Source organism: Rhizomucor pusillus, assembly GCF_041956525.1.
Source record: "Rhizomucor pusillus strain CBS 183.67 unplaced genomic scaffold VTP01scaffold_2, whole genome shotgun sequence".
Classification (NCBI taxonomy): domain Eukaryota; kingdom Fungi; phylum Mucoromycota; class Mucoromycetes; order Mucorales; family Lichtheimiaceae; genus Rhizomucor; species Rhizomucor pusillus.
In genome coordinates, this window is record NW_027192144.1 from 1,183,409 (window position 1) to 1,204,655 (window position 21,247).

The 21,247-nt window shown below is 44.3% G+C and overlaps 10 protein-coding genes across 10 annotated transcripts; 8 read left to right on the top strand and 2 right to left on the bottom strand.

Annotated features, from left to right (window-relative positions):
* Nucleotides 1–197: 197 nt before the first annotated feature.
* On the top strand, nt 198–3,081 carry VTP01DRAFT_4576 (uncharacterized protein; the record flags this gene model as incomplete). The annotated part of the gene is made up of 3 exons (XM_069383272.1): nt 198–600; nt 661–1,890; nt 1,958–3,081. The coding sequence occupies 3 exons, from the start codon at nt 198–200 to the stop codon at nt 3,079–3,081; spliced, it is 2,757 nt and encodes a 918-aa protein (XP_069243990.1).
* A 910-nt stretch (nt 3,082–3,991) lies between these two features.
* VTP01DRAFT_4577 (uncharacterized protein) lies at nt 3,992–4,360 on the top strand (the record flags this gene model as incomplete). The annotated part of the gene is made up of 1 exon (XM_069383273.1): nt 3,992–4,360. The coding sequence occupies one exon, from the start codon at nt 3,992–3,994 to the stop codon at nt 4,358–4,360; it is 369 nt and encodes a 122-aa protein (XP_069243991.1).
* A 190-nt stretch (nt 4,361–4,550) lies between these two features.
* Nucleotides 4,551–6,179, bottom strand: VTP01DRAFT_4578 (uncharacterized protein; the record flags this gene model as incomplete). The annotated part of the gene is made up of 3 exons (XM_069383274.1): nt 4,551–5,483; nt 5,554–5,957; nt 6,014–6,179. The coding sequence occupies 3 exons, from the start codon at nt 6,177–6,179 to the stop codon at nt 4,551–4,553; spliced, it is 1,503 nt and encodes a 500-aa protein (XP_069243992.1).
* Nucleotides 6,180–6,673: 494 nt separating this feature from the next.
* Nucleotides 6,674–8,617, top strand: VTP01DRAFT_4579 (uncharacterized protein; the record flags this gene model as incomplete). The annotated part of the gene is made up of 4 exons (XM_069383275.1): nt 6,674–6,930; nt 6,992–7,875; nt 7,938–8,432; nt 8,487–8,617. The coding sequence occupies 4 exons, from the start codon at nt 6,674–6,676 to the stop codon at nt 8,615–8,617; spliced, it is 1,767 nt and encodes a 588-aa protein (XP_069243993.1).
* A 153-nt stretch (nt 8,618–8,770) lies between these two features.
* VTP01DRAFT_4580 (uncharacterized protein) lies at nt 8,771–9,058 on the top strand (the record flags this gene model as incomplete). The annotated part of the gene is made up of 2 exons (XM_069383277.1): nt 8,771–8,948; nt 9,021–9,058. 2 exons carry the CDS (start codon nt 8,771–8,773, stop codon nt 9,056–9,058), a joined length of 216 nt encoding a protein of 71 aa, XP_069243994.1.
* Nucleotides 9,059–11,154: 2,096 nt separating this feature from the next.
* Nucleotides 11,155–11,713, top strand: VTP01DRAFT_4581 (uncharacterized protein; the record flags this gene model as incomplete). Its single annotated transcript, XM_069383278.1, has 2 exons — nt 11,155–11,517; nt 11,585–11,713. The coding sequence occupies 2 exons, from the start codon at nt 11,155–11,157 to the stop codon at nt 11,711–11,713; spliced, it is 492 nt and encodes a 163-aa protein (XP_069243995.1).
* Nucleotides 11,714–12,896: 1,183 nt separating this feature from the next.
* Nucleotides 12,897–13,337, top strand: VTP01DRAFT_4582 (uncharacterized protein; the record flags this gene model as incomplete). Its single annotated transcript, XM_069383279.1, has 2 exons — nt 12,897–13,058; nt 13,116–13,337. The coding sequence occupies 2 exons, from the start codon at nt 12,897–12,899 to the stop codon at nt 13,335–13,337; spliced, it is 384 nt and encodes a 127-aa protein (XP_069243996.1).
* A 215-nt stretch (nt 13,338–13,552) lies between these two features.
* Nucleotides 13,553–14,827, top strand: VTP01DRAFT_4583 (mitochondrial 37S ribosomal protein mS45; the record flags this gene model as incomplete). The annotated part of the gene is made up of 4 exons (XM_069383280.1): nt 13,553–14,098; nt 14,175–14,378; nt 14,443–14,604; nt 14,663–14,827. The coding sequence occupies 4 exons, from the start codon at nt 13,553–13,555 to the stop codon at nt 14,825–14,827; spliced, it is 1,077 nt and encodes a 358-aa protein (XP_069243997.1).
* Nucleotides 14,828–15,836: 1,009 nt separating this feature from the next.
* Nucleotides 15,837–18,410, bottom strand: VTP01DRAFT_4584 (uncharacterized protein; the record flags this gene model as incomplete). Its single annotated transcript, XM_069383281.1, has 14 exons — nt 15,837–15,988; nt 16,051–16,308; nt 16,369–16,467; nt 16,532–16,608; nt 16,671–17,070; nt 17,127–17,230; nt 17,298–17,344; nt 17,408–17,459; nt 17,532–17,599; nt 17,655–17,708; nt 17,759–17,862; nt 17,934–17,959; nt 18,028–18,105; nt 18,166–18,410. 14 exons carry the CDS (start codon nt 18,408–18,410, stop codon nt 15,837–15,839), a joined length of 1,764 nt encoding a protein of 587 aa, XP_069243998.1.
* A 918-nt stretch (nt 18,411–19,328) lies between these two features.
* Nucleotides 19,329–21,052, top strand: VTP01DRAFT_4585 (uncharacterized protein; the record flags this gene model as incomplete). Its single annotated transcript, XM_069383282.1, has 10 exons — nt 19,329–19,613; nt 19,678–19,683; nt 19,745–19,924; nt 19,986–20,035; nt 20,094–20,127; nt 20,209–20,266; nt 20,329–20,435; nt 20,490–20,670; nt 20,731–20,880; nt 20,949–21,052. The coding sequence occupies 10 exons, from the start codon at nt 19,329–19,331 to the stop codon at nt 21,050–21,052; spliced, it is 1,155 nt and encodes a 384-aa protein (XP_069243999.1).
* Nucleotides 21,053–21,247: the final 195 nt, after the last annotated feature.

Sequence of the window (21,247 nt, forward strand, 5' to 3'; positions counted from 1 at the left end):
AAACTATCCAAAGCTTATCATATTTGTCTCAGGAGAACCTGTCGATGAAAGATCACCGGGGGTTTAATGTAATATGCTCTTATGTTCTGGGTTGGAGTTGACGTTTCACAGGACCTAGTCGGCAGCAGTTCCGCGCACTTAATTCACACACACCATTTCTTTTTCGCTATCGACGGTGTGCAACGAGACCCAGTGGCATGCCAAAGCAGAAATCCTGGGATGACCGAGATCCCAGTGGCAAAGTGTTGTCCCGGTGGCAGCAGCAGCAGCAGCCTACTACAACGGCAGCAATGTACTCTTCGAACACCTACCAATCTTTCCATTCGCATAACTACAGCAGCAGCGGCAGCGGCAGCAGCGATCCCTTATGGAGAACAGATCTTAATTTTGTAAAACGTCTTGTTCATCATCGTCCGTTCTGGTGGATCGTCGCTGCTGTGCTTATATATCTATGCATTCGGATACCGTACGACAAGTCTGTTCCAAAAACGACCCGTTCTCGATATCCCCCGCCGTTTGTGCACGAATATGTTGAATACCAAGATACAACGCAATCTATCGATTACCAACTACTGCAGAAGCTATTATACAACCAAAATGGTACAGTGCTCTGTTTAATCATCTCGGCACCGTACATTGCTAAAGTACTGTGTATTACAGATGCCGCTGCCCGACAGAGCATATCAGCATATCAACATCATCCAATGATCTTGGAAGGACATTCTGCGCAGGAAATACTAGATCTAATCCAGCAAAAGGATATTCCTCAAGTTACAGTGACTGCAGTAGTCCACTACACAAACAATGACCATTTTTCATCACAGTTCAAAGCCATCACATCACAGTCAGTCCATTTGGACGAAATATGGGTTATATGCGATACGAACGACATAGAGATTGCAAAGCATCAACAACAGCTCCGTGGAGAAAATTCACGAGTCAGATATATTTTAGGCGACAGGAACGATCTATTCCAGCTCAGTCTGCAATCCTCGACAGACCTTGTTTGGATCGTCGACGATGGCATCGTTCCCGGTAAACGGTATCTCGAGCTTCTTTTGCGGCTTTCCGTGATTTCTGAATACGAAAACGCCCTCCTTGGATCTCGCGCTTTATCACTGTCACATATCAAAGATGATGATCATTGTATATTTGAAAGTGGCCGATCGCACACCGTAGATGTAATCCTTGGGCAATGGTTGCTACGCCGTTCTTGGTTGTCAAACATCGTTCCATCTTTGACGACTCCGCCCGAGCCATCCTTGTTAGGATACCATATCAGCAAAGCACTGTCGCAACATGTTGGTGCTCCTTTGATCTACGTGCCCACGAGCGACCTCGCGCAAGATTTCACTTTAGAAGGACTGGATACCGGCATTTGCAAACATGTAACACAACACTTGGAAGCAGCCAAAATGGATGGAACGGCGTGGCAAGAAATGCCATTCCAGAACGATGCGACAAAATCGAAGGTTGCATTCATAGTTGACAACATCCGTCTTTTGGATGCGTACACACCGCTTATATGCAAATTCCCCCAACACGATGTTGCAGTAAACTTGGTCTTCCTGGAGCGCGGGCAAGATTTACATTTTAACGATTCAATGGAGCATTTACGCCAAACGCAACCTGAATGTGCGAACGCTGTTGTTGGCCATAGATTCGAGACAGATACATCTGCCGTTCTGTCCACGCAGACCGTGTATGATCTTGCACATTTGCTATCAGCTATCCGGCCCGCCGTTACTATTCATGACATTCCAAAGGACTGGACTGAGGAAGGCATCGAGCTAGCCAGAAAAGTGGCAAAGACTGTCGTCATTAATTTGCCTGGAAAGCAAGTAGCACATGCTCTTTGGATGGCTGAGCTGCCGTTGAATACTTTGAAAGGTAAACTCGTGTGTACATGGTAATGTTTGGGAGCGAATTGTCTGAAAAAGAAGAACTTTGCTTTTAGAGTGGCACAGTTTTACGGTGAAACTAGTAGTTGTGACTGACCGAAAACCACACTCGCTTGCGCGCCTTATTCGGTCAGCAGCCCGAGCACATTTCCTCGGAGACGAGGTCGATCTTTCGGTTATTATGGAGCAATCAAGTGACAGGGTGACTAGGGCGTTTGTAAATAGTCTACCGTGGCCCTATGGCAAAAAAGAGTTGCGGCACCGAGTCAGCAAAGTGAATCATATGCCTGTTTACGTTGAATCTTGGTACCCGAGTGGCGACGACGAATATGCAATTATCCTAGACGAAGGATTGGAACTTTCTCCGAATTTCTATGAATGGGCTAAATATGCCATTCTAAAGTATCGATACTCTCCTGGCCTCAGTCTCCAAGATACCCCGATGTTTGGCATCAGTCTTTATACACCGCGGCTCGTGGAAAGCGATCCCAATGGACGTCGACTGTTTAATCCGGCATACCAGCTTGAACCGTACGGATACCATATCCGTACGCCATTTTTAATGCAGTCACCAACGACCTCTGGGAGTCTATATTTCCCAGAGTACTGGCGTGAGTTCCACGATTACATCACAGCCCGCATCACCGATATTTCCGGAAAACAATTGCAAAATATTACGCTACCTAATATCCGTTCGAGCCAATGGGTCAATTCTTGGAGGCGCTACCTGGATGAACTCATCTATATGCGCGGCTATGTCATGCTCTACCCAAACTTTCCTAATTACGCCAGCCTGTCGACTAATCATTTCGAACTTGGCCAGCATGTTGTAGAAGATTACTCCCAGGTTGCATCAGTTTTTAGAGTACCGCTTTTGGAGACAGATGCAATCCTAAATATGCTACCCGAGTATCGGCTACCTGAATGGGACGAGTTGCCCACCCTGGACATGTGGGGCAACGTGGAGGATTTGGATACGCTTTGGCAACGAGGCACGAAATTTCAGCAGCAAGTTTCAGCGTGTGCACCGCAGCCAATGGAGAAGCATTTACACGACCCATCCGATCTGCTATGCCCCTTTGCAAAATTGATTACCATCCCCGTCAATTCCGAAGAGGACCCAGTACCCGAATTCTCTACGCGTCACATTGTCTTGCCAACGCAACAAGCTGATGCTTGAAATCTTTAATTCAATTCTCTCCTTGCCTTGCTTTCCTCCGTTTCTTATATCTTTTTTCTTTTCTGTGAATATCATCACTAATGTCTAATCAACCCACGAGTATATCCCTGTAACATATAGTTCAATAAAGGTGAAGAACAAGCAACAATTTGCGGTACAAGTGATGCCCAAACAAAAAAGCATTCTTACAACGTGGATCACATGCCTATCCGCATGCTGTCCATTTCTTTACAACGTAAAGTACATGGCTGTTTCCTGTACATCCCAGATGCAGCTAGTCACGTATTTGTGTAAGAATTTATATATACTAAATCTCCATGGTAAGCATTACCGAGATCCTTGTCGCTAGAAAGAGAAGAATGATACAGAAAATAAAATCTACTACTACTACTTTATAAATATTACAAAAAAGACTCTCGGGCTGCCGCTGCAGTGTCACGATAGATGCTATACTCAAGGACAGCAATTTCAAATGCTTCGTCCACTACGCCGGAACCAAACAGTAGCCCTGACAGGCTTCTTCTTGTACAACGCTTTACGATTTCCGACTAGCAACATACGCTAGTGCGCCTCTCTTTCTCCTGTTGTACATAGTTTTGCCGAAGCAGAGCAAGGAAAAACCAACGGATGCGAATGCACCACTGGTGAAACCTACTGTGATGAGTAGTATTTATGTGGTAATGGTGCCCCCACTCTAGGATACTTTATTTGGATGTGATGAAATGGCCTGCAGGAGGGTAAAGCATAAGATCATGCAATCATAACACACGCAGCAAATGTTATACACACACACGCTGCTTTCCCCCCGCACGGCACAAACCACGTTAACAGAGGATCCGAGCCCCGCACCTTTTTCTACTTTTTTTTCTTTCTCTTTCTCTTTCATTTTCTTCTTCTTTCAGGCATTAATATGGCCATTTGGCTATTTGAAAACCGAGACTTCAACGACGCCTGGATCCCGTTCGACCGAGCAAACCAAAAGAAACTCGAGTTCATCTACCGACACCACGATGCACTGCTGAAGCATTTTGCAACCACCGCTGGCTCGACCAAATGCATAAATATTATCAGCAAACAGGAGATTGACGAAGAGGAAGAAGATGGAACGGCCTTTCACCAGATCCAATACACCGATAACTGTATATCTATTACTCTCCACGACTCGCATTTTCAAGAACCTATCGTGCTCTACCCACACATGCTCCTAGGATGCTTGTCTGATCGAGATATTCTTGTCGCCAGAGCAGAGTTGACCACTGCTGAAATCAATGATGGCTGAATAACAATATTAGACTTTTTACTGTTACACACATACATTATATATATGCACACCACAGCACACGCAAACACGTACATACTATGTATACGCTCTCAGTTTTCCCTTTCTTACAATGTTATAATTGCACAATAGTTCGTATTATTCGTTCTCTAGTAAAATTTATAAACTGGAGGAGGAGGAAGAGGGGGGGTTACAAAGACCATTGGCCAACGTGACCTGTTGAAAAGGACAGCAAGAGACGTACAGACGCTGCGCCGGCGCTGCTTGTGCCAGTTGAGGATTTAGCTGGATAGTCGGTGAGAAGCCTGCCCATGAGCGTCAGGAGCATCTGCAGCAGTCGTTGGATGCTTTGCCGTAAAAAGATACATGCAATGATCCAGAAAACGGCACCCTTGTACCTCAAAACAACTTTTCTGACAAAAGCTTGGGCCCTGATAAGAGCACTGACCACGAGACCTGCCACAACCTTGTTGTCTTGCCGTTTCCGTCGTGGTGGCGGTTGACTTTCCGATGTTGTACCTTCTGACAGTGCTGGTCTTTCCGAAACCGTGAGCGAGGAGGAATTTTGTTGGTTCAGCACAGCAGCGCGCTGAGGAAGTCGTTTGCCGTCGCCTATTAAAGCAGCTAGTAGATCTTGCTGACTTGCACTTGGGCTAACGTTCGGAGTCGCATAAACACTCTCATCGTTGTCGCCGTGTACGGAGCCCCGTCGGCTTCTAGCTGAAAACGGAAGGGTTGTTTCGGTATCGTAATACACAGTGCCTGTGGAAGATGTGGAATCTCTGCGGCTCGGTGATGATGGTGGAGAGGGTAGAACGGCTTGTTGTTGTCGTTGTTGTTGCTGGGTATCATATCTGAAGAATACATCACCGTCGGTTTCCAAGCTCCACGAGAGCGGCTCATTGGAATCAAAAATGGCAATGGCTTCATCGTCGTCTATAAGCGCATGTAATTCCTTATTTTTCGGAAAGCTGATGCGTCTCTTTGCTTCTTCAGTCAAAAGCAGCTTGATCATTTGCCACATGCCTTGATATATCCATCCAAAGTTCAGCAAGCACACTGTACCCGCGGACAAGGGGAACCGACGTGCGAGTTCTATGAATGCTTGTATAAGGTTGGGGTCCTAAATGATATCAGTGTGTAAACATTTACTATTTTTCCAGCGGGCCACGGTTACTTTAGATCATTGTTACCCTTGGCAATGGCTTTGCGTTATTGAAATCAACTAGGACCAAGATATCGGCAATGATGGGTGGTTCAATATGTTCATCTATCCGTCTCCTTGTAAGATCGAGCGTGTAACGGCGCACTATTTCCATCAAATAGATGACAAAGGGCCGTAAGAATTGGACCGCATCGACGCTATTTTTCACGCCCTCGTCTGGAAACTGGCTGAGCTGTATAACCATTACCGGCCGGCCAAACTTGTCGCATCCACGAAAAAAGCAAAATGGACTGGAAAAGAAGGTGTCGCGGACGTCAGACATGGAGATGGTGTCGACACCTTGCTGGATACGCCACTTTACAGTGTCGAGTACAATCGAGAGAGTATGTGGCAGCGAGAATTTGTTTTTTCGAAGAAAACGGAACAAGGTAACTATACAACAGCATCAATCGTTTGAAATGGGAGACAAACATTTTCGTATTACTTGCCTCGATCTTCAATGTACGCTTCAATGTCTGCAGTCTGTTTTCTAGTCAAGGATAGCTCCTGGACTAAGAGTGGAATCTCCCTTCGCAGCGCTGCGTGCAAGCTCTCGATGGTGGACTCATGCTCGCGGTAGAGAGCATTCACATCGTCCAGTGCTTTCTTATGCATAGGAAGGGAAGGTCGTCCCCAATTTGTCTCTCAGCAGCAGCAAATACATGTGGTCGAACTACCTCAGCAGACCATTCAATCATTAATTGTCTCTCAAATTCAATCGTAGATATATCAACTGTTCCAATCTCCATTACCTTGAGAGTTCTAGATGGTGACAGGTAGTCTGAGTGTGGGTAACACGTTAACGGCAAACACATGCAAATGCAGTGTTTAGAGGTAATTTAATTTGTATTTGGGTTGTAGATCAATGTAGACAAGCGGAAGACATGGAAATAAAAGTTGCATGAAGGGAAAGAAGGGTTGCAATGCAAGTTCTTTTAGCCGCAAACCTGCCATCATCACTTTCGTGTTTTTCTTTCGGATCCACGCATGTTAATTCCCGAATCCCGAGCTGCATTTTTAGCTCAAAATTTCATCTTTCGGTCTTTGACGCCACCTGCAGATCTCAGTGCAATCAGAATTCAATCTCGAAAAACGCCTTGCCCTTTTACATGAGCAGCCCACCGTCGAGTCCATCCAAACACACGACGAATGGGACAGAAGCTTCTGCATCTGCAGTTGCACCAGTCCCGGCGGCGGCGGTGGCACCTCAACCTACCGCTGCAGCGTTGAATCCAGCAACCATCGTTCCACAACAACCTACAGCGATCCCGATCGACCCAGCGTCGTCAAAGGCCGTCCTGAATCCTGCGCAGATACAGCGAACAAAACTGCAGAACATACCTGCATTCCTGAATAAGCTTTACAAGTAAGTTATATCTTATTTCTTTTCGTCAAAATACGCTGTTGTTGACGTTTTCAAATGTTAGTATGGTGTGCGATCCAACGACAGACGATTTAATACGCTGGGTTGATGATGGCATGTCTTTTATCGTGCTCAAACACGAAGATTTTGCAAAGAAGGTGTTGCCTCGGTTTTTCAAGCATAGCAATTTCTCGTCGTTTGTACGGCAGCTCAACATGTATGGATTTCACAAAGTGCCGCATTTGCAGCAAGGCGTTCTGCATCCAGACGGCGGCGCGGAACGGTGGGAGTTCAGCAATCCGCATTTTCAGCGCAATCAACCGGATTTACTCTTGTTGGTCACGAGAAAGAAGGGCCGTGATCCTGAAGAGAAGGAACCAGGCAACATTGACATGAACCATATTCTGGATGAAATCGCAGCTATAAAGAAGCATCAAATGAGTATCAGCACCGATCTGAAGAATATTCAGCGTGACAATCAACTCATATGGCAAGAAACGTTGGCTGGACGCGAGCAGCATCAAGGACACCAAGATACAATCGACAAGATCCTGAGGTTTTTGGCCTCTGTATTTTCCGGCGATAAAAAGCGAGTAGTCATCCCTCGCAAACGAAGGCTTCTGATTGGAGACGCAGACACAGAGTACAAGGAAGAAGATTACATTGAAGAAGATGAGGAAAACGATGATAACTATGCAGAAAAGTCATCACGCAAAAAGTCTCGGCATGATTACCAATTTGACATCGATGACTATATGCGCGACGATGGCGATGCATCTGCTAATCTTTCCAAAGCTGCCGATGCTGCTAAAGCTTTTGCTGGCTCAAGGATACCCGATGCACCCGCAACAGAGTTAGCAGCAGCGATCGCATTGAACGATGAAACGAAGCAAAAACACGTAGAGCAACAGCAATTAATACAGCAGCATTTGAAGACTCCCCGGCACAGTAAGTCATATAAGGGAAAGATCAATACATCTTTTAAAACTAACAAAAACTGCAAAACTTAGATTTCGTGGCATCTCCATCTCAGCAAGACATTTCATCCATTTTCAATGCACAGCAATTGCAAGGCTTACAAGCGCTGATATCATTAGCTCAATCCAATCCTGCTTTGTTTAACGAATTAACCGGTGAAGCCCTTTTCCCATCATCAGCATCGACCAACCCACCACAACCTTTTTCACCTGCCCGTGATTGCACGCAATCAGCCGCTTCCAAACCATCGTCCTCCTCCGTTGCACAGTCATCATCTTTTTCAGCACCCCTCGCGCCTACACCTTTTGCAAATAGCACCAGCTTCCCTTATCCCTTTCCATCACTGCCACAGATAACCGACAATGTCAATGCCGTCACAAAATCTGCAGAAAATGTAAATCAAGACATCGATTCGATAGGAAACACGCTTGCCGCGCTTGCATATCAAATGGGTTTCGACCCGAACAAAACCACCAACAACGATGGAGCTTCTGCGCCTATCAACATGGACGACTTTATAAACACAGGTAATTACTTTGCAACAGCCTTATCTTCCATGGTATCTAAAATTTGCTATCTAGCTCCGTCAAATACATCCACGCCGTCCAACCCATACACTCTGGAGTCTCCCTCGAGCTCTGCAGCAGCGATTCCTTCTTCCAATCAAATAGAGGACCAACCGGCCGTTTCAGCAGATAAAAAGTTGAAATAGAGATTCGTTTGCCTCTCGCGCAATTGTATCCATTTTGCTTTTTGTTTTCATCCATTGGCAAGTTACATGCATACAAAGTCCGATTCTTTTCCCCCATTCTCCTCGCCTTGAACATCTCCAAACCACATTCCATTCACACGCCACGACGACGCAATGCCGGTATTGGCAGAATCAAGAACAGAGAAAGAGTACCAAGACTGCCTTGCATGCAAACTAACGGGCGCAGGCGCATTCAGCGGCCTGGGTGGATACGCGTTGTATGAAGCAAACAAACTGAATAAAGTGCCTGGCAAACTAAGGACAGCCGTTGGACTCGGAGTTGCAGGTGTCTGTAAGCACTAGTGAAAGGAGAAGGATAGAGGCTCGCTGCCACGATACCTGATAAAAGAACTTTTTATTGTAGTGTTTGTGTCGGCGGGTATTTACCGGTTGTTGCTGTAATCCCACTCCACAGAATTGCTGCTATATATATTTATATATATATGTTACAATGCAAATGCAATATATATAATGCAAACGCAAAGAAATAATGCCCATCAATTGTTGTATAGTCTCCTTCTCCACAATTACAGGTTTTTGACTTCAATTTCGCGGTCACAAAAGGAACTTAATTTTGGTCGATATGTAAAAAATAATTGAGAAGACTGTCATCAAGGCTGACGATGGCGGTTCATCTTGGTCAAAGCAATGAGAGAGTAAACTTCGCTAGCTGAGATATTCTGCAAATTCGTACTGTTTGCTACAAGGTGCTACTACAATTTCAGTTAGACTGGACATGTATCGTTTTCTGCACTATTATGTCGATATGGAAAGTCCACTGGCAGTATGTCTTCGATAATGCTCCTTCTCTTCTGTTTGCCATCGCAGCTGAAGCGATTGCCGCCTTCCTTCGCATTGCTAAAGTCATAAACGTTACATAGGCCCCAATTTGTAACTATGTAAATTTAATTTGAGGCCATGTTGTCCATCGCCGAATAAACTTCATGTAGAAATATTGTCTTCAAATGCATAAGAATTGCTCCGGATACTCGTCGCGTGTGCATTTGTGGTTAGTGCTTAAGTACTCGCAGATTAAACAAAGATATCCCGAATCAACTTAAATTCAACTGAAATATATGGTGAGCTCTCCAGCTTCTGAGTCCATCAGCTGCAAGCAAGCATAATTTCAATAATCTCGCGAGCTTACTGAATTATATTTAACAGCCAACCGCCCAAAGTCGTAGCTGGCAGAACGATTGCACTCGTTTTACTCAGCAAGAGATGGCTCTCTTATAAGATATTAAACCCTACTATCTGCTATATCAATTTTAGTTTTCCAAGAATATGGTTATCACTTAGATCATCATAGAAAAAGAAAACTAAAATCGAGAAGGATTTATGTTGAGCATTACAAAAATTGATCTCTGTTACTGAAGTCGACACTAATCTTTTCAAAAAGAAAAGGAAACATCTCCTGGATTCATGCTTGTGGCAGATAGCGTATATCATCTTCGTTTTAATAAGTTTTGTACGTGTGAATAACTTAAAAAAGCCTGGCCATATAATATAGAGCTTAGAGCATCTCCTTTTCGCCTCTAGGTTATCTATTAACAAGCTGTACTTGTATGCGAAGTATACTGTCGTTATTTTTTTGAGTAAAGAACGTAATGATGAAAAGGATACAGGAAAGCGTTCATTGCAAAATGTATCGTGAGCCTAATAATGATTCAAAATATAGTAGGTGTATGTGAATAGTGATCCCAATGAGTATACGACGCAGGAGGACGGAAAGCCATAAAATATGTAGACCAAAAGGGCCTGAAACGATCGAAAAACAAGAGCGAAAAATTTTCAGGCTGCATTGACAGTACAACTTATGTCTTGCGTAATCGCAGAGCAAATGCTTTTCTTCCTTCTTCATTTCTATTCATCACAATGGATAGCGACAGCTTGAATTTGTATTCCTTCATCGAGCTCTTCTCTGCCATACTGGTCTCGTGGGGGATAGTACTGTATCCTCCACTTTTGCTATTGCTTTTCAAGAAGGCATGGAAAATAATCCAGAAAGAACGAGAACAAGGTACATGCAAAATGATCACAAGCATAGGCTGTGAGATTAATCTGCTGTTTTGCAGTCATTTGCAAAGACTGCGGCGGAAATGGCCATAAGTCAAAAAGGAACAAGAAATGCAGATTGTTCGAGCATAAAAGAGGTTAGTATATTTATTGTAGGTTTTGTACACATTGATAATAAACAAAAATGAACCAATCGGACGAAAAAGGAGGCAGACTGAAGGAGGAAGAAGGAGGGAAGAATTGAAAGAAATGAACAGAACAAGAACCCGAATGCAAAACTATGTCCCAGTTGTGACTCAACGAACCATTCGAGATCATCTTTCAAGGATTGCCCTTATCATGTACCCAACGTGAAGGAACTTGTCGAACAACGCTTTGGCGGGAGTGTCGAACGTTTCACCCGAACAGTACCTCTTCTGGATGTTGTTCGTGACGAATACAGTGAACAACTATTGCAAAGTATTCAAAACTTGTCACAATTCATGCGAAACGTCGTCATCAGAGTCATGCTATTCGTAGATATCTATATCGTCCAGCATGCTCATAGCAGCATCCCCACTTACGTGTTCTCACAGCAGTTCTTTTACTCAATGGCTCAGCTTGTCCTTGGGCAAGAAATTACGAATGATAATCCAAACTTGCCTGACGAATTACTGGATTCCTGGAATTCAGTCAAGACACAGTATCCTGCGCTCATTTACCCCGTGAACAACTTCAAATATTATGCTCAGACACTTGCATCCGCCTGCAACGTCATAAAGGACGCTTACACCAATATCATCGTGGAGTACTTCCAATCCAGGGTTGAGAAATGTATTATTTTCAAGTTACAAAAGTTCGTACCAGTAAGCATCTTACGACCGTCATCAGTCATCCTTCACATCTTGCTTATTAAATGATATTTTTATGTAGGCAATGCAAAAGGATATAGCATCAAAATTTGCAAATGATTACTTATATGAGATCCTTGCCGGTGAGAATCCCGTGATGCCACGATATCTTTTATCATGCTCCATTGAAATTGGCATTGCGATACAATAGATTTCGATGGAATTGATGCCATACATGCCACGGCCGTGTACTACCGAAGAAATGGCTGCAAAACCTGGCAATTTCATACCCGCGTTACATTACATTCTACAGTAATATCATGACGAGCATCAACAGACGCCGCATATCCAAGAGAAATCAAATACGCGCGCTTTACCCCGTCTATTTTCCTTGGTCCCTCTGCTTTCTCGAAACTGGAGATTTATCGACATCAATGCAGAAACACTGGCTGGACTGCTGGAAATGCCTGTTCCACGGACATATCAGCGCCTGACGGTTTTCCAAACTGTTTTCAATCTTGACAAATACCGCTTTTTCAAGTAAGTTATATTAAGCCAACAGTCGACAGTGATAGAGTTCTTACAAATGAACTAGGGACGAAGGCTGCATGTTCGCTAATCATATCACAACAAATGGCTATCAAACTTCTTTTCACTTTGCGAGAAGCAAGAAAGAAAGGGCAATCGAATTGGAACTGGACGATTTTAGCACTAATGAAATTTCATCATATTACCGTCTTGCGCACTAGACCCTGGTCGGCGAGATGTATTCAATGCGTCCTACTAGTGTGGGTCAGAAGTCCACGAAGTAAGAAAATGCTCAACAGCAGAGTACTACGGTATGACAGGGTCAAAACGAAGAAACCAGATGCTAAGCAAGGAGAAACGGCGACTTGGCATTGAATATATCGAATCAAACTTTCCCACAGGGAAGACCTCCAATGCAGAAATATTTCTTCATTATGTCAGCTATTACCTTTGGCATCTAGAAACATTACTGGATTTTTACAATTACGAACGGATTGCAGCTACACGATTCCGAAGCTATCAAGGAATACAGCGCGCTAGAGCTGAAATGGCGAACATATTGATAAACGGTGGCTGGAAATATAGCAAGAGCAGAAGAAAAGAAAGAAAAAGAAAAGAAATAAGAACAGACAAAACAGAAAGAAAACAAGAAAGAATCGAAAAAAGTTTAAAAAGAAGTCAATATACGTAGGAAAGTATGCCATTTGTTGTAACTGATGGGTGCCTGATTACTGATCACTTCTAATAGGCTACCATCCCAACCAATTTCAGCAATCCGTTCCACGCTTGATATGGAGAGGGAACAGCCACCAGCTAAAGAAAAGTAATGGAGGAATGCCAGGGTCAACTGTGATAATAATGGAAAAATGCCTCTTATTGTTTTTGGATCGGGAATATTTGGCAAGGACGGCGTGCCCTTGAAAAGCCATCAGTCAGGCGTGGTAGGCATTCTATGGAGGGAGCTCAAGAAGAGGGAAGCCAACGGCGAGGTTGCTGTCGTTAAAATCGATGAATATTTGACATCCCAAGTACGATCAAATTGGCAAATATCATGGTTAAAGTTACTGAAAGAGAATAATTAATAGATATGTCATGCTTGCTTATCGCGAACTCTCGATAACATGATCACAGACGACGGTGTCAAGCACCATGGGATCCAAGTCTGCAAAAGCTGTGGGACCCTATGGAACCGAGACACCAATGCATCCAAAAACATGTTCTACATTGCGATGTGCATTTGGTCAGGTCATGGGCGGCGTGCACCTTTCGTCCGAGCGAATATCACCATTGTGAATGTGGGACCCTAACGGGTTTAGATCTCTACGGTAGGTCCATTTAATTGCCTGCAGTTTACAATATATTGATAAATATTTCGTTTAGTTGTCGGTAAGTCAGGACCTACACATCCAATGTCGAAGTTTCACTCATTGAGAGATCATTTGCGTTATTTGGGGTGCCCGCATCGTCTCGTAAGCAAGTTTGGGCTATATGGCAAGCGTGCACAAACTCTAATTCGAGGAGAATGTTTATTAATTTCTTCCCCAAGGTCCAAATTTGGTTCGAGTGTGATGCAAAATTGATGCTCCAAACGCAAATGGTTCCGGAAAAAAAGTATCGTTACTTGCAATTTTTTGACAGGGCATGCCTAAAATGGCAAGCCCGTCACGAAATCCGTCCGCACTTGCTTGTTTTGGGCACCACAATCTTCAAACGCTCTGTTCCCTGGTCGGACGGACCTTTAGAACTTTTTTTTTCTACTCTATCTTTGAGCAGCATCGTCATGCAATCTATCCGACTGCTTCGACCAGCACAGCAACGGACGTCGCTGTACGTAACTCGGTGCAGCTCGCGATTCATTTCATACTCTGTGCCCCGTTTCGACCAAGAAAAATCTTCAGCAGCAGCGGAAGAGCCAGCCGACAATGCCCAATCGAGTGAAGAAGCTGCTCCTCCCGAGATCCCGTTGAAAGCACCTACCCGACGAAAGGCCTTCTTTAGGTGGTTGGAAAAGGACGGTGCTCGCTTCAAAAACACAGCACAGGGAACAACAAACTACATGGGCAGCAGGGCAAGTCTCTTTTTCTTCTGTTTGGAATATATAATAACTAGACAATCGTGTCTAATTAACATGCCCGTAACAACAGGAATGGCAACCGTTCCCAAACAACCCATTGTTCCAGGTCAGACCGCCGCTTTCTGACGCCAAGCGTGAAGAAATTTACAACACATACAAGAGCGATCCCGAAAAATGGACCATTCGTCAACTCGCTACACGGTACTCTCTTTCCATGCGACGTGTGGAAGCTATCATCAAGTTGAAACAGAACGAAAAGGAGATGGAAATGAATGTATGTCGTCAAGGAATACAACGCAGAGGGAATTGCTTTTTTATTTATTGACAATCGATTGCAGGGAATTCCTCTTCAAAGAGACTTTGCAAAGGGAATGGAAAAGTTGATGGGTGCTGATGAAAAGGATCCTGTCCCCATGAAGGAGCCGCTTGTTGATATTTTCCCCAATGTCAAGAAACCGACATTTAAATTTTTGGAGGAAGGCACACCGTTCACTGAAAAGGCACGTCAATGTACATCTAGGCTCGACGATTTAGCAGAATATTAACAATAATGTGTAGGATGCCGCTGCAGAGTTAAATCGCAAACCTTATCATGAATTGGAAGAGCAAGCCATTGCTTTCGAGGAGAAACGGTTCAAGCAAGAACAGAGCCTATCGCACGCTGCTCAGGCCAGCAGCACTACCAAGCAGAAGAAGTTTGTAATTGTAGACACTAGCCATTAGAAAACCCCATCTTGCCATTTTATCAACTTTTAAGTTTTACCCGCACACGAAAAGAGCAGAAGAGAACTGTTACAGTCCTACTCAATCTCTCAGGGAGTTCTCAGTCAGCGAAGTAATGTTGATGACGATATCTATTGTTGCCTCAACATTTCTGAGAAAGATTGAACGTCTGATTTCGTTGTACCAAGAGCAGATTGGCCACGTTCTTCACGACGTAGAGATTATAAAGGGGAGCATGTACCCTACGCCGTCAAGTAACACACGAAGTATTGCTTGGTAGTTGCAGTCGACAGTAATAATTGATTTTCAATAATGGCTTTGGGTCGAAAACCGAATTTAATAGAGCGGAAATGTTTCTCGCGCCAGTCTGTGCAATGTATTAGTTAGTAGCTTTAACCAATGGTGGTTTACAGCAAAGACAAACTTACCAAGCAAAATGCATGACCTTTGTCAGGAGTTACAGAACCTTGTTCTTCCGTTCTGCAGTGTCTGCAGTGCGTTTGGTGGGGCAGGCACACTGCAAGTGGAAATCAGAAAGAATGTATGAGATCATGTTTAGAAAATCCTGATCCATCTTGCTCCGGGTAGGCTTGTCCGGTAGTAACTGTACCCAGAGACTTGTATATGGGAACTCTATCGACCATTCTTCGGATTCTTTAAAACTTCCTGCCTGTTTTGGGAGCGCCCTCCGCAGTCACGCGTCGGCTAGGTGTACTTAAACTGTCCGCAGCTCAGACCTCTGGCTGTTTTTCCTTATGCCTCAATTAATGAGTAAGGATTGATGAGGATGAGGGTAATGCCTTGTCCACCTACATTTAATCCAATTTTTTCCACCCACAGGCATGGCCGTTGCAAAATGACCTGGGCGGAAGGGTCTTTGATCCCGATGCTGGTTTGAGCAACGATTGCTAGCCTCCCTCAATAATGAAAATGAATTATTATTATTACTGTTTACTATTGAACCAAACTAGTACTTCCAGCGTACATCTACAACTCTATTCGTAGTATCTTATCGATCACTGTGTTGCTTGTCTTGATTCTGTGTATTGACATTGATCGCAGAGTGGTGATCGCTTTGCTCTGATATATCCTCTTGTTGCTCTTGTTTGGATTCGTGCTGATTGAACGGATGATATTTGACAGCCAAGGAACATACAAAAGCTATGAAAGGTACATCTGAGCATTTTATCACAACGAGCGAGAAAACTTTGTGTGGGACTTACACGCAGCAGACATGGCGGTTAGCACGTACCAGACGATATGCAGCGCACGTACATAAATCTCTATTACCGGTTGAACGTAATCGGCTGGTAGTATCGTGCGAAGTGACTCGGGGTATTCTAGAACATCACTGATGTATTCTAGCGGTATAACCGATGGCAAGTCCTCGTGTAAAGTGGAGTTGAGTGTCGCCGATGCGACAGCGATGCCCAAGGCACCACCGAGGACTCTGACAAAGTTGGTCAAACCTAGCGCAACAGCTGGCCAAAGAAGAATAAGAAAAAAGGTATGCAATATCCACGTTGGAGTTGAGCACTTACCAATGTCGCGAGGTTCAACGGCGGCTTGCATGGCGATGAATGTGCCGGAAAAGACAGCACCTTGGCCAGCACCGAGTAAGACGGTTAAGCCATATATTACTAACATGCAAGATACATATTAATATCCTTTCTTGCTAGAGCTATCAATGATTGAAATACTTACATGACCAGTCTGTGTTCGTTTGAAATAGCTGAAATAGTCCTAGAGCCAAAGTAACGATTGCAGTGCCATACCAAGTTCTATCGCAACATAGGATTTTTACAATTTATGCAGCAGCAAGTCAAGGTTGCATGAAACTTACACTGAACGATAGACAGCAAATTTGGATATGGCAACGCCGGTCAAAGTTGAAAAAACCGAGATGAGCAACTGCATAGGGATGAGACGAATACCAGACCACGTGGCAGAGTTACCACGTACAATCTGGAAGTAGATTGGTAGATAATAGACAACGCCGAAAAAGACGATGCCGCTGAATAAATTGAGAAGCGACAAAGCAACGACAGATCGAAGCAAAAATAGTCGCGGTGGGAAGAGCGGCTCCTTGGCAACCTTGATTTCTACAAAGACCAAAACACCAAACAACACACCGGTGAGGACGAGAGGTGCAATGACAGCTGCGGAACCCCACGGAAAAGTTTGGCCGCCAAAGTTGAGCGCCAAAAGAAACAGAACAGTAGCTGCCAAACACAGAAGATTTCCTAATCATTTGGCTCAGAAGCATTACACACACATGGACGACGCGTAATAATCCTACCCAGGTAGTCAATCCTCTTGAACTTTTGCTTCATGTTTTCATGCTCCATTGGCAGGCGCAGGAAGATAATCATAATGGCAAATGCAAATCCTCCGAGCGGCAAACTAGTACGAAAGCGACCAAGACCAATCAGATTCATTTCCAAGAAGAATAAATATATACCAAACCAACTTTATATAAAAGTTCCAGCGCCATGTCGCATTATCCGTTAGAGCGCCCTGCAAAAATACGACATTTAGTTTTTCAGAGTTCCCAGTAGATAACATGTTACGTGTACATACACCTATCAAGGGACCGCACACTCCACCGAGTGCAAAGACGGCATTCGTCAAGCTTTACACAAGAGTGTGCACAAGGTCAGAAATTAATTCTCACGAGTACTGTATCGTTTCAGTTATTGCTTACCCCTGATATGTGCCTCGTTTCTTAAGTGGAACCAAGTCTGCAATAACCACGAACACCATTGAGAAGACCTAATAATCTTGATCCAGTCTCCCCGCTAGAGTGTAAAGCAAGTGTAACACTTACACCGCCACCTCCTATGCCTTGCACCGCACGGCATACAATTAACCATATCATGTTCTAGACAAATAAGACTAGCATTCAAGATAAGCGTTCAGAGTAAGCCTAACCTGGGCAGCTCCGCAAAGCACGGATCCAAAAAGAAAGATGGCAATTCCCGTCAAGAGGACCGCCTTGCGTCCAAAAATGTCTGCTAATTTCGAAAAGATGGGTTCTAAGATGGGGAAAACTGTTACTATTGCTGAACAACTGGTACATTACTGACCCAAGATTGGATGGGCTTACGAGTGGAATCGAATGCAAGAATGTAGCTGAATTGGGGGGAGGAGGATTAGTCAGACAGCCGATATGCTGAAGTATCTAGCAGGGCAAACCGCACCTGTTTGCAATCCAAGATGAGATAGTCATGGCCTGAAAATCAGATCCGATCTTTGGAAGCGTGGTCGCAACAATAGTTCTAGGGACATTCTCTCTTGTAAGTTTACACTCCATCGCTTATATCTACATTAGATCCTACTCATCGAGCACGGAGAGAAAGAGCGACAATTGTAGTCCAAAGAAAAGCAGAACTTTGACGAGGATTTGCTTTTTGTTTCTTAATCCATCGTCGTCTTGGTCAATCTCCTTTAGGGCATCCTTTTCCGCCGCATTATCTTCAGCAGCAGGATGATGGATCACGGTCGGGTCCTCCTCCTCTGCCGCCGTGCCAACCATTGAGCTGCTGCCACCAATGCTGCTACAGTCCCTTGATCTGCTGGACATGAGCGGAAACGGAGAAAAGAAGCCAAACGAGGAGCATCAGCTTTGACCCAATACTTTTGAAACCAAAAGCCACTCCGCCCTGTACAACAAGACATGGATGCCGCAGCTGCACGCAGCAGCAGCAGCATTGTAATTGTGAAAACCTCGTGGTGGTGGTTGAACCCTGCTACCCCGCATTTGGGACCTGCATGCAATCACGTAACCAAGACGATTCATTTTCTGCAAATCTGGCAAGAAGCACCGCGAGCAATGTTTCACACTATGAAATTATGTAGATGTGATATTGTCCTCGTTCCCAGCCCTGGAGCTAGATTCTAGCAAGTTTATGAATTGATTGATAACTTTAAACGATGTAGAATATTATACACGATTGTACGGTCACACTGACTTGCAAGCATATCTTGCATACATTCTTGGTACTTGTAGTGGCATAAATGCATACTCTATTGTCCTTTCTCCTATCTATCAATGATGAGAAAGTACGAAAGCAACTATTATTTATTCGTTTAGTACATATAACTCCGAATAAATGTATAATGTCTCTTCTTCATCGCATCCTCTCGCGATTCATTGTTCTCCTTGACAACTTTAATTCGAGAACCGAGAACGGTGGAAAATATATGTGCGTTCGCGGTTTGCTGTAGATTTAGAAAGTTTACGTATATGTCCATCATATGGACCACAATGAGCACACATCGTCAGTCACTCCACAAGGCTATCGAGAAATGTGCCCAATATGCATATTGACAGGTGGAGTGCATATAACATAGAACTCTGCTGCTTGCCCATGCAGTGTTCCGTTTTGGCAGGCGACTCCGCCGTGCGAAAAATCATGCTTTCTTCTTTTTAGGAAACTTTCTCTTCTTGTCTTCTCTTTTCCCTTTTTTTCTTCTCAGTTTTTTCTTTACCTGCCTCTACATGGGCGAGCTGGATTACTCTAAAGAACCAAAGCGTGATGCATCGCTGCTTGTTCGCAAAGACAAGCCATTCAATGCAGAACCAAGGGTACAAGACCTGGTCAAGCATTATATAACTCCAGAGGCACTGATGTTCTGTCGTTCGCATGGCCCAATACCTACGCACCTGGATGAAAATACCCACACAATCATCATTCAGGGCCCACCAGAGATCAAGCGGCAAGAATGGCTGCTACGCGACATCAAGAAGCGGTTTGAAAAAGTAAACGTCATGGCTGCTATGCAGGTAAGAAAGAAACGGAGATGGCTGGAAGCTGTCGATAATCGATGGAACTGACAATTTACGTTAGTGTGCGGTAATAATCTATATCCAAACCTGCGTCGGAAAATTGCATTAAACGTTTTGTACGTGATTAGGGAAATCGACGGGATGGACTGCATAAAGTAAAACACACAAAGGGCGTGATCTGGGGCCCGGCCGCGATTGGAAACGCCGTGTACAGCGGATGCCGGCTCAGGGATGTACTGATTGCCGCAGGAGCCGGCAAACTCAAAAACATTGGCAAACTCCATGTCGCGTTTGAGTCTGTAGAGGAGGTATATATCTCGTATGATTTTTTTGTCACATGAACTCTAATTTGAACTCGAACCCCGTCAGTGCGAAGAGGACAAGTGTTACGGATCATCGATACCATTGAGCAAAGCATTGTAAGTTGTCAAAAACCAGTTAAGGGGTATTTTTTTCTCACGCTAGTTTCCTCATAAGGGACGAATTTGGAGATGTTCTACTTGCATACGAGGTAATAACATTACGCTGCTCCTTCTTGTTCTGGGAATAGGAAATGATTTACAACGGAGGCCATTCTTAACGGGATGTATAGATGAATCACAAGCCATTGACCCCTGACCATGGATACCCCGTGAGAGCTGTTGTTCCAGGTAAGAAACGTGTAAATGATAACAATGAGTATGTTGTACAAACAATGCATCCGTTTATTTAGGCTACATTGGCGCCCGTTCCGTAAAATTTCTAAAATCAATCACGATCCAAGACCACGAATCTAATGCTTACTATCAACGAAGAGATTACAAGATTCTACCTGAGCAGGTTTGTACAACAACGCGTCAGTGTTTCAACTGTGATACGCTAACACGAATAAAGGTCACAACGGAGGAGCAAGCACAGGAGTTTTGGTGCAAAGTGCCATCCATAGGAGAATACAATGTCCAGTCATTCGTCTGCGAGCCACCAGAGGGTGTTGTCGCCAGCGCGGCTCCCAAAGCTGCTGTCGTCGCTCAAGGCTATGCGTTATCAGGCGGCGGACGAAGCATCCAACGAGTAGGCAAGTGTGCCAAAACGGCGCAAATTGCTATTTTGGATAACAACAGGGTGTAAACTGTAGATGTGTCTGGGGATGACGGAAAGACGTGGGTACTTGCCGATTTGTATCAACCATCTGCAGCTTTCAACAACGGCTCCCGCATCTGGAGCTGGTGTCTCTGGACTGCACGGGTGGAAGTAATGCCAGGGGTACGGATTGTATGCCGTGCAGGTAAATGGACGTTATACGACGTGAAGATGATCAAGGCATATACTAACACAGCCACCGCCACCACCCAGTGGACTCGTCTGGCAATATCCAGCAGGAGTTCCCTGTCTGGAATTATCGAGGCGTGATGAACAATTCTTGGCGTACAGTCGAGACAAACAGTGCAAATTTATAATACGTGCGGCCTACCGATGAAGAGTAAACGGAATGAGGGATAGACATAACCTTTTTAAATCAAAGATTTCTGAATGAGGATAAGAGCCGTTATTGTTATTAGCAAACATTTTCAATCTGTAATGGACTGCAATCAAAGAAAGTTTAACACAAAGATGAAAGTTTATCCTTCGAGGATTCATATATTGTTCCGGTT